This window comes from Echiichthys vipera (genome assembly GCF_963691815.1).
Source record: "Echiichthys vipera genome assembly, chromosome: 10".
Classification (NCBI taxonomy): domain Eukaryota; kingdom Metazoa; phylum Chordata; class Actinopteri; order Perciformes; family Trachinidae; genus Echiichthys; species Echiichthys vipera.
The window spans coordinates 23,920,434-23,933,185 of record NC_139835.1 but is presented as its reverse complement, the minus strand read 5'-3'; the positions used below and the strand labels follow the sequence as shown (position 1 = coordinate 23,933,185).

Here is a 12,752-nt window from a genome sequence, read left to right as displayed (position 1 = left end):
AATTTAGAGAGAGCGGGGAAACTTCAAAAGAAAAAAATAAAGCATCCATTCAAACTGTGTATTGTTTTTAGGTGTTTAAAATACACTGAGCAGCTACCTCGGTCCACAGCAGTACACTGCTTAGCTTCGGTGTCGGTGCTCCTCTCAGCTTCTCCGAACTGAAAGTATGCATGCAAATTTGAGCTAAGCACTCTTGTTGAATTTGGGAGTGGGTTATTAATGTTTTCTAATATTGTTGTACTGTCTTAGACTAGGAATAATATAATTTATTGGAAATGGGCCTGGTTCCTCTTTAACCACTTCAGTATTTTCCCTGTTTTTGTGACACCTTGGTATAACTAACTAGCTTCTGCAAATGTGTGGTTATGTAGCACATCGCTGACATTTCTCAGGTTGACACTAATAATAATTTTGTTTCCAACAGGAAGCAGGCAGTCTGAGGTTTATTAGCATTAATGCAGTATCACTCATGAATCACCAACCGTTGACATATTGTATCTAAAGAAAACATCTGTCAGTATATTTTTCTGTTTGATACATCACACAGTCGGGCAGTCTGTAATGGTTGCAATTTCATCAAAGCAAAACATTTCCGATGAGTCAAAGTTCAGATGCAATGGGAGTGAAAGCTGTATGCATTAGCAGTATTTAGATAACATCACGGCTACGTGAGACAAATCTTGCTCATCATGTGCCCCCCTTCTTGTTGAATCTTTTCTATAGTTGACTTTAACTGCTGGATGATCAGAAAGGAAACTTTGGTGACACAGTTAAACACGTACAAGGATATTGTTCCTCTATATTTTAATTATGGCAAACATTCATTCATTCATTCATTCATCTTCTGTCGGGGTCACGGGGGGATCTGGAGCTGATCCCAGCTGACATCGGGCTTGAGGCGGGGTACACCCTGGACAAAATCCAACTGCACAGTAGACATTGTTGTAGTCTGTATATCTCTTCCCACATGTCAATGGAGATGCAGCAGCCAGGTGCAGACTGAGATGGAGTTGTTGTTGGTGGGGCAGACTTTCACTTTCTTATGATTTTAATTTCATACAAGGAGTTACATTTTTGTGCATACTGTACTGTATATTTGCTATGATTTCCCATTAATGTGTACTTGATTGTATTTCAGAAGATAGCCTAGTATCTGTTTTAATTCCATGAAGCTAAGTTCTAGTATTCATTGTAAAGACACATCTATCAAGCTTTAAAGGGACTGCACTCAATATTCAGAGTATTAATATAGCAGCAAACAAATATTTGCTAGATAAAGAGATATAATAGTATAGAATATGTTTTATTGTCATTGCACAGCAACTGTACAACAAATTATCAGTGCATTTATTTTAGGAGTATACAATAAAAAAGGCTCAGAACCAAAAAAGATGTAAAAGAGAAAAACACAATCAAACATTAACATTAAAGTAAACAAATATGAATATTGCCCAATGCACATTACATTGCATGCTCCAGCAGTGTAGTAATAGCATCCTGAGTAGATTATTAAGTCACGCTCCCTCTGTGTGTGTGTTGTAATCTGAGCTTCTCTTTTGTTTGTTGTTATAGACGGCTCGGCTGCATATGCATGTTAGTATGCATGTTAGTGTACGCATTTCAGTATTGGGGTGAGAGCCATGTGGGGGTAATCCCAGCCCACTTTTTTTTAGTATTTTGAGCAGATCAACCTTTTTTCATTCTCTTTTCAACATCGTTTTAATCTAATTTGGAGGTGCATTTTGTCACTGACTGTAAATACATTGCTGCCATCCTGTGACTTACTGAAGATACAGCACAAGTGATCCTAACAGGTGTCGAGGCAAAATCTTTGATCTATACTGTTCCTTGAACCCACTGTAAATGAACTGAAGCTCAACAGCTGCAGTACTCTGTTCTAGCCAGAAGAGAACACTGTTTGTCTTTAGTAGAGGTGCCCTGCGTTTTAGACAATAATGACTTCAAATGTTATGTATTGTGCTTAAAGAAAAAGAGGATATTTTTTGCCATATGATATTTCAAATGTTCTCCAGATTCTATCATTCAAAATGATTGAGCTCAATATTCGAAGTGATATAACTATACCTATAAAGGCCTATAAACAATGTTGAGCAAATTGTGCCACAGCAAAGCAGCAGTAATGGCCTCTAGAGCAGTGGGATACAACAAAATCATTACAACACGTCATCTGCAGTAACTGCTTGACACATATTTCAAAGTTTCAGTGTTTTGTATTTACTGTTTTGGGTCTGTACTTTTTTGGATTTTAGATGAAACTGCAACTATGAGGTTAAAGTGAAAACACCAGCTTTGAAAGGTGGTATAGGGAGGTCACATCTGTTTTGGGTGAACGCCCGTAGGATTCATAGCCCTTTTAACTCTTGGGGGGGTTTCCACATTGTTTTCTGAAATGACTGTACTATCATACAAATCATTTCTGAATTGGTCAGAATTACTTACTATAATTTGATGATTCTAAAAGCGTAAAAGCACTGAATCCTTTTTTGGGTGAAAACAATAAAATGTACGTCTTTTGTCTCAATAAATAACACTGCTGTTAACTGCTGAATCGATAGTTGACTCATTGAATGTCGCATCCAAATACTATCAATAAAATGAAGTGCTATGAAATGTCATCAGTTAGCGGTCTGATGTACATTTTGTAACCCAACTGATGTTTTTCTTTTTTTCTGAAGAAATAAGAAGAACAGCCACAGAAGTTTCCTGTAGAACTGTTGCAATCTTATCTTAACCACGTGTTAAAGAGCAGCAGACAGACACTATCACACTATAGACACTTAACCGTTACCATATCGTGAGTGTATTTTGCATGGTATTGGTGACAAACGTGGTAGATATCAATGACTTTTGTATCTGTGAATATGGTAGACATGTACACGCTACTGCTATTTTTAATCTTGCAAGGGGTACTTTTGATAATCATGGAGCAATTTAAACAATTTTAACACAAAAAAACACTTTTTCTTTTACCTTGGTACCACAGAATAAAGATTAGATTAGAATATAATAGATTTGTTTACCCCAGATAGCACTGCTTCATGGTGATTAAACTGGAAAATTACACATGCTGTAAAATCATATACAATTATACAAGAGAACCTGTAAATCCATAGAAGAAACCAAAGAGTAGTGAATGTACTGTATATGTACAATAGTGTATGATAGGGCTATACTTCAGCACTACCATTTCAGCACTTCTGAAATGGACAATTTTGGTTCTTCCACCTTGTGTATAAACTCCTGGGATACAATATATAAATTAGAGCATGACAGATACAGTAACTATATTTCAACAGATACAACTCAAGAGGATATCCTTTTTTTGTTACTGTCTCAAGACTTCCTTTATTATGCACAGGATGTACTGAATGCTGATATCAAATGCATATTTGCCAGTGTCTACCCATTTCTGTCACAATTGTTCATTTTGTTCTGTTTTAATCATCATGACCATAATCATTAGTTTATGTCTTCCTTTGAAAATAGGATCCCAATAACAACAACAAGAATGTAAAGATGCCGGACGGGACTTTTTCGTTGGTATTGAGCCCCATTGTCTTCTATGAATAGCCATGGCAGAATACCATGCCTGTTGTCTGTCAGCGATGGGTGTGATCTGGCCGTCTGATGCCCAGTGAGTCAGACGCACAAGGCAAGGCCATGAGGAAGTTAAACTGCTTCCTCTGCCTCACCGCCGGACTTGTTTTTGAACAAAAGAAGGTTGTGGTCAATATAAAACAGAATATGATTCTTGTTGATATATTTTATATTTACTATCAATTATTCACATTTCCCATACCAAAAACATTTTTACTTGAGTTGCTGTTTAATCTCAAATGAGGCTGGAAAGGGCAAGAGGTCAATAGTGAGCACACTTTTAACTTTTTTGTTTCACAGTGTGTTGTGATTTTGTCTGTGCTTTTAAATGATTGTGCAGAACAATACAACTATGCATAATCCGTAGCTGTGCTGTGCTTCAGTAAAAAGCTGTGCCCAGAAGAGCGGGAGTAATTCAAAGGTGTGAAAACCACATAACAGTTGATACACAAAACCTAAATATGTGCTCAGCAACACCTGTATTAAATATTGTTTAGCAGTTAGATGACATGTGAGAACACTTTTTAGCATAACAACACATTTTAAAAAAAATCTACTCAATTTCTTAGTTTTCTATGCATCAAAGTTTGACCACATCTTACGTTTAAAAGGGGCTCTGATCTCTCACTCCAAAGCGTGTTTGTGTTTGACGCTATTTTTCTAGTCCCACACTTTAAACCATATAGTCTTTCAATACTTGTTTGCTAAGGCCTTTTGACTCTCTGTGGCATCAGTATGCTCTTGCCACAGGAAGTCACTGGGGATTTTGGGCATGAAGATCTTATAACATCTGCAATCAGTACTGACAACTCAATGACACACGTGGCACTTAGCGCTTGAAAGCAAACGGTTATTCCATGACTTTCGAAATAAATTATTATTTGGGGCAAAATGAAACATAGATGTGGTTCTTCTTTTCTGAAAGTCATTCTGAGCTCAAAACATCAAAACAAAGGTGCTTCTGGAGCAAAGGGGAAGTTCCTCATTTTGTTGTCATGTGTTTGTAAAGTCTAAAAGGAAATTGATGAGAAACTGAAAACAGACTCTAAAAATGAAATTGGGATTATCAGAGAGAATTGTGATATAATTATTGTACGGCATTGGCATGAGTGACCCAAGTCTCCATATTCAAATAGAAGATAGGTGTCTAGCAAAAGAAGCTCTGGATGATCTCATCCGTGCAACTGAAGCCACATCCTCCGCATGGCATGCTGCATGAAACTTAGAGGTTCCTTTCCCAACACATGTCACAGGTGGCTAAACCCCCACAGCTTCATCAATCACAAAGGGCAATGAAATATTACGCACGTCTGTGCAGTGTAACATCACTTTTTGGGTGCAATATGTGTTTCACAAGTGTGTGCTGAGAGATAAGACGTATGTGATGTTAGGCAAAAGTGAGAGAGACAAATACACATTGGCAGAGAGAGAGAGAGAGAGAGAGAGAGAGAGAGAGAGAGAGAGAGAGAGAGAGAGAGAGAGAGAGAGCTACAACAGGATATTTTGTCACTATGGTTACTGGCAGCAGATACGGATCTTGATTTCTGTATGTCATGCTGCTCTCATTCAGGACAGAGTGGTTGTAGTGCTGTCAGTACAGCTCTCATAATTGAGATAACCTTTACTCAAGAAGTGTCATGTCTTCTGGATCAATGTGACTTCAGCAAATCTGACAAAAAAACATCTGTGAGGTGAGTTTCCTTTCCAAACTTTATATTTTCAAGGGTCAGGTTGAATCATTCATTGTGGCTTTGATAGGATATTGGGTAAATGTGTGTGGATAATAAATACAGGTGCAGTTTGCTGTTTAGGTTGTAATAAATTTATGTTGTGAAAAATGTGTACTGTATTTCAGAGTCAGATATCACATCTGTAACCTAATGGCAAATCATCACACCTTTACAAACTATATACAGTATATGTAACCTAAACAAAATGATTCTGTAATTTCCCAGCTTGGGATTAATAAAGTATTTTTATTCTATTCTATTCTATTATCAGATTATGAAAAAAGACACATTTGTCTTCTAAAAGGGAAATTCGGTGTTATGCATACACAGAGTGAAAGCCATCGATCACATGCAGTTACAACACCCACACTTAAAAAGCAAACCACTTTCACAACAGTTTGAGTGTTATTGGAAAAGTCCAAAGTATATTCTCGACATAAAACACAGATTTATTTTCAAATTACTAAATTTAGAACTTCATTTGGATAAGAAAGGCATTTGAAAAAGAACACATTTTTGCTCCAAATACCCTTTCACTAGTGTTAATGAGCCAGGAAATGTGTTTCTCCACTGCACCATGTGCTCGGGCAGATAGCCGCCGCTAGAGCGGGCTCTAATTTTGCCTCAAACAATATGACTTTCCAACTGCCTATACCATACACTAAAAAAATGACTTGGTGTTGAGTGACGGCTTTGTCTATGAGGAAGTCTGCTTCCCCAGGGTACTCTGCTGTGTGAGAGTGCTGCAGCTGCATTCAGAATCACAGTAAAGCTGTGTTATTGTTCAAAGACTTCCTTTAGTGTCACTTTTAGCTACAAACGGCATGAAAAAACAACTATGTCCTGTGAGTCAAATACAGGCACAAGTGGCCGAATGGGCTAATTAATACAACTAAACAAGTTAAAATTGGAATCGGAAAAATAAATGATGCTATTTTTTTATTTTATTTTTTACATTTCTGATTTATTTTGTAGTGATGGAGACAGGTAAGACAGGGAGGGGAGAGAAAGAGAATAATAATTGTGTCTTCATATGTCAAACTACAAACATATTTCTCAATGATAAGTCAAAACATGATAGGCGCTTTACAGCTTCAGTTAGACAACTTGTACAGAGCAACTTGTACTTGTCATAATAATAATAATAATAATAAATTATACATTTTATTAATGGGTGCCTTTCAGGACACTCAATAACACCTTACATGTACAAATCATACAAAATAAAAATAAAAACAGATACACAACAGTAAAAACAGACCAAACATAAATACAAAGCAATACACGCCAGTCAAATAGAAGAACAAGTAAATAATAAAACTTACAAAGAGTAAGCTAAAACTTTAAGCTTGTTTTTTTTTCACTTTGTGTTAAAAGAAATGTGAAGGATTGATCGGCTAGAGAAACTGAGGCAAAAGTGAAGTTTGGTGTCTGCTGGCCTTCAGAAAGAACCACAAGGTGGCACCACATACCACAAAATCATTTCTCTTTGCCAGGGCAGTTTATGTCTCATCACCTGACAGTCAGATTGTTCACAGAACCAATGGGACACCCAAACAATTCTTATTTGTTTTATTTCTTACCTGAGAGTAAAAGCAATACAACTAAAGTCACATCATTAATTGTGCATTAATTCATATATACTGTATATATATATATATATATATATTCATTTCTATATATATATATATAGTATATATACACACACACACACACACACACACGCATCACACTTCTTATCTCTATTTTCTTTAGTAATACTGATAGTAAGTGGCAGGAGTAATGACAAATACTGTAACTTATTTCACTTCCTTATTCAAAACAAGGTCTAACTGTGGTTGCACTAGACAGAAGAGTTTCATTTCAACATAGACTGTATGAATGTCTCATTGCTTTTTTCATATTGGCACAACTGATTTTATTTCCTTTAAATACACATTTTCTGTATGTTTGGGTTTTTTCTAAGTTTAAACAAAGCATTAACACATTATATCCTCCTTTTTGCAGTTACTGGTTCCTAAAATATCAAGATGGGTTCTACCGCTGCACCTGTGACGTTCACCCTCTCATCCAGCAACAATGACTCTAATAAGACTGGCTGTGACACCCTGTACGCCCACCGGGACTATGCCAGGGTTCTAATGCCTCTTTTCTATTGCATTGTGTTCCTGGTGGGGCTGTTCGGTAACTGCCTCGCCCTCCATGTCATCCGTCCCAATCTAAAAAAGATCAACTCTACCACCTTGTACTCTCTCAACCTGGTCATCTCTGACATCCTCTTCACCCTCTCTCTTCCTGCGAGGATGATCTACTATGCTCTGGGCTTCCACTGGCCTCTGGGCGAGGCGCTTTGCAAGATTTCCGGCCTCATCTTCTACATCAACACCTACGCTGGGGTCAATTTCATGACCTGCCTCAGTATAGACCGCTTCATCGCTGTCGTCCTGCCTCTGCGCTTTGCCCGACTCAGGAAGGTCAGTAACGTGCGCTACATTTGTGTTGGTGTGTGGCTGCTGGTCCTGGCACAGACCCTCCCCCTCGTGGGCATGCCTATGACCAATGAGGAACCTGATGGCTTCATCACCTGTATGGAATACCCCAACTTTGAGAAGGTCGACCACATTGCCACTATACTGATCGGTGCTGTCTTTCTTGGTTATATTGTGCCTGTGATAACCATCCTTGTGTGTTACTCCGTCTTGTGCTCCAAACTCCACTTCACAGCCAAGAACAACCATTTGACAGATAAGTCAGGCAGAAGCCGCAAGGCCATCGGTGTGATCTGCTGCGTTTCACTGGTGTTTATTGTCTGTTACAGTCCTTATCACATTGACATCCTTCAGTACATGATCCGCAAGCTGGTGTCGAGCCCTGATTGTGCTGAACTCACAGCCTTTCAGGTGTCGCTGCACATCACTGTGTGTCTGATGAACCTCAACTCCTGTTTGGATCCCTTTATCTACTTCTTTGCCTGTAAGGGCTACAAGAGGAAGCTTTGGAAGCTGCTGAAGCTACAGGTCAGCATTTCCTTCTCTAGCGCAGTGAGGACGTCACCTGAAGGCTCCTCCAAGGAGGTTATTGATGGCAACAAGATCCAACTCAACAGTTCTATTTTTGGTACAACCAATGAGAGACTCACAGACAGGAGATTTAACCGGGAAGAGTAAATGAGAGAACCGAGGCACCAAGACTCACATAAAATTAGGAGGACCTTCTATGCGTGGGCCTACTTTAATAAAGATTAGTTCAATAGTGTCTCAAACTAATTGTTTTGAACATTAGAGTGGATACGCCATCAGGGAGTCCAAGCAGCTACTCAGCATCTGGATCATCAGATTTGTTTACATAAGGAAATGTTTTTCAACTGAAATACTCTTAAGGACAATCTAGCACTTGTGTTGTGTTTGTGTTGACATATTTTCTTATTAGTATTTGTGAATTTCTCAGGAAAACAGAGATTATTGCAGCAACGGGGAACAAGAGGGATACTTTTTTCATAAAGCATGCTTGACTCCTGCCTGAGAGCTGGTTAGGAAGAGCATGAAGCAGAGCAAGTTGGAAGTGGACAGTCGAGTTGACATAAAGTCATACCCACATTCAAATTTCTATGGAGGGAAAAAGTTGTGAAAAAAGTGAGAGTGAAGAGTGAAGCAGTGTATACAATGACCTCACATCTGATCCTATCCTCACAGTGTTACTTTAATGAACTGAGATGTTAAAGTAGAAAATAGACTCCGAAATGAAATCAGACTCACAATCTGTTTTCAAGTTTCAGTTCAGCAAACTGTACAGTCATTGTTTCAGCTGCCTGCCAGCTGGATTAACCTTATTTGTTTGAGAAAGCGCCACACATTTTAGTTTAAACATTCACTCCATTGTGTCAAATGTAGGTGTGGTTTATGTCTTTTATTTTAAAGGGGCCATTTGGGATTTTCTTGTAAACATACAGAAGTTATGTTTACATTCAGTGTTATTCACCATAATGCGATATGTGTATCCTTGAGGTATAAATTGTGTTGAGTGAATTTTAGTTCTCATTAAACATTTGCAAAGACCTTTTTTAAGTATCCAGCATTGTTTACATCCATGTTAAGCTTGCAGTCTTCTTGTTTCTTGTCTTCGCTCGTGCATTGCTGCATATGTTGGCATGTTACCTCTACCTGTTGACCAATGGACTGCATATGTGTCCCTGCTGCACTTTTTAAAAAGAAAATCCGCTGGTCAGTTATCATTGTTCAAGAGAATTCACAAGAGAGGACCATGTAATTAAATCAAATGAGTCAACCATGACTTGGTTACTAAGGGAGTTCCTCAAGGATCCATTTTGGGGCCTCTGCTACTCATCGTTTTTTGTCAGCTGTGGTTAAAAAAAACTACACACAAGTATAACTTAACGTAAACAAATACACACTATTGGTCTAAATGAAATATATAATATACGAAAGCTGCTAGTATAGACAAAGTGCAGTATAGACAAAACTTCTGTTTCTGCTAACATGTTCGAAAATGAATTGCTTATTTCTCTCTATAGTATATACTATGCAACTACAGTATGGTTAAGGTGTGGTTAAGGGCTAGATGATAGTTATGGTGAACAATATGGTTCATGTTACGCAACTAAAACAGTTTTGTCTGCGGTTAGAGAAAGCATGTGGTTATGGTTTTAAAAAGATGACTAGCTTTTCTTCCCTTTCTGAATGTAAGGTGAAATGTGCAGATGATATAGTTTTATATTGTGTTACTGATTCACGTTATTACTTTTCAATGTTCTATTTGATGTTGAATTAATATACCAGGTTTGCTCTCCGTTGGATTTTGAGGAAGTAATTTACAGACATCATGACCTAATGCAGTTTGCTCTCTTAGACCCTCTGTTTAACATTTTGCTCTTAAGTTCATAACTGGTGCAAAGTACAATACTCCCCACTGCATTTATTATGATAAGGTTGGTTGGATTGTCTAAGAGGGGAAATACTAATGGATAGTCATTTATTTATTTATTTACAAGGCTCTTGTCATAAAATGTTACTTTGTTATGTATGTATTGCAAATATTAAATTGGAAAGTATTAGGTAGCGAGCGACAAACAAAACAGAAACAATATTCATCTCTTCACTCTTCATGTGTGATAACACATCCGAAAGGCCTCAGCAGGAGATGGCACGCAAACAAGACACAGGTGAGAGCCAAGTAATAAAATGCACTGCAGAAAGGTTCAGCACAGTTAATTTCAGCATGTCGAACTGTCTTGGTAATGAATTCATCAAAGTAATTTGAGCCAAAATGCCAAACAAAGTCGCAGCTTCCCAATTTTGAGCATTTGCTTTTGTTTTCTTATGAGGAAGCAAATTGAATAACTTTCAGTTTTGTTCTGTTGATACAAACATTCAGCTTTATGAAATTGTGATTCAGTATTTTCTGCCATTTTATATATCAAATTATTCATTTATTAATCCAAAATACCGTAATAATCAGAAGATTAATCGTAAATGAGCGTAATCATTACTTACAGCCCCTTCTCTGGCTGGTACCAAAATACCTATAACAGCACTCAAAGGTCTGGTCTACAACATCAGACATACTTCCCCATAAGTGCACGCTAACACACACGCACACACACATGCACACACACGGACATGCACACACACAAACACACTGACACACAAAATGTCACACCTTGTTCCCTTTCTGTTTTGCCCACATTCACGTAGAAAACTAAGATAATACTATTCATGGCAATCCAGCGTAACACTGTACAGATTATTATTAGGTATTTATTTACATCTTGACCTTTTAATATGCTTATTTTACCTTTTTTTGTTTATTTTACTGAAATATGTCCCTTGCTGATAGCTTAGCACTTGTATTGCAATGAACACTGTATTTCACACATATAATTGCCATCTGCTTCATCGCTCCCTTTTCCCCTTTTCTTCTATCGCCCGATTTCTTTCGGGGATTAAATGAAAGTGCTTGTTTTACAGGGATGGGCAGGAAGCATCGGATAATTCAACACAATGTATCTGTACTTCTGAAACATTGCAACTTCAGAGGCGTACAAAAGATACATTCAGGCTATTGTGATGATCTGATTATGTCAAAAAGCGAATGTATTGTCTAGACAATGCACTCAGCACCTCTGCAGTTGAGATTTTCTTTTATTTAGAATTTTTTGTAAATTAAAAAGACAGAAAATGTTCAAAAATTGGGTCAGGTGGTGAAAAGGAGACAACAGAACAACACATAAAATGACCACTGAGATACAATTATATGCCTTTTGTACATTAAAAGAGTTTAGGCATGATTACAATTAGTTTAAGACGTTTTATGTAGCTTAAAGTCCTGTTAAGTAACTTCGGCATTAATTACTACAGTTAAAATAATATCTAATAATAGCCTAGTCTTACTTGCACACATAAGACATTGATTATTAAAAGATACAATCAATTATGAGAATAATTAATAATAACTATAAATATATTGCAACAAGAATCAATCGATCAATCGATCAATCAATCAAATTAGACACATACTTCTACCTAAACAGAGATTAGACCAGAGATTACAGTATGTAAAGCGTCTTTGAGAAGTTTGTAAAGCACTGTTTAAGTCTGATGTGTTATTATTATCATTATCATTTACGGCCTCTAGAGGACAGTGTAAAACAAGGTAAAGATACGACAGTTAAGGCAGTTAAACAGGCTTTTCACAGGCACTGTATATCAGATCTAAATATTGACAGGTCTGTATGTGCTTGGATGTACAAAAAAACAGATACCTGTAAGTATAAATGCAAATATATATAGTCTAGTTATATATATATATATATATATATATATATATCGTTGAAAAGACCATGTATTTATTATGGAGCGGAGGACTTACAGAGGCAACCACATGACAAGTATCAAAGAGAGGAAAACATCACACAGGCTGTTGTCATAACAGCATATTGCAATGAACACAAAAGACCATCTGGCGTGAGATTTTTAAGACACACAGAGAGGACAAGCCGATAGATAATTATTTCCTGGGAATAAGAATTATACTGAATGAGCAGCTTCCATATAAACTCCGTGATTAACAATAGTGTAGTAAGCATGTCAATAATTCACCATCAAACTGCATTATCGAAACAAAATATGTAACAAATACATACAACCTTTTTGTGGAGGGTCAAAAGACAGTGAAAAGCAGTCAAACGACCCAAAAGAGGAAATGCTGTAAGTTGTGGGAACGGTTGTTTTACTTACTAGTTCATATGATCTATAATGGTAATGCAAAGTACCAGTTAGGAGAACAGGGGGAGAAGTTTTGATTGCACAATGTTCTTCGAGCCAAATGTCCTAATTCGTAGTTGTTACCAGCTCAAACACACATTAATCACACACATTAATCTGTATT

General features: G+C 37.3%; 1 protein-coding gene across 1 annotated transcript; it reads left to right on the top strand.

Moving 5' to 3' along the window:
* Window positions 1–5,183: 5,183 nt before the first annotated feature.
* On the top strand, window positions 5,184–9,385 carry gpr183a (G protein-coupled receptor 183a). The gene is made up of 2 exons (XM_083922225.1): window positions 5,184–5,309; window positions 7,356–9,385. Exon 2 carries the CDS (start codon window positions 7,379–7,381, stop codon window positions 8,513–8,515), a length of 1,137 nt encoding a protein of 378 aa, XP_083778351.1. The 5' UTR covers window positions 5,184–5,309; window positions 7,356–7,378; the 3' UTR covers window positions 8,516–9,385.
* The last annotated feature ends 3,367 nt before the right edge of the window (window positions 9,386–12,752 follow it).

Coding starts and splice junctions, on each gene's coding strand:
- gpr183a (XM_083922225.1), top strand. CDS start 7,379: ATGGGTTCTACCGCTGCACCTGTGACGTTCACCCTCTCATCCAGCAAC.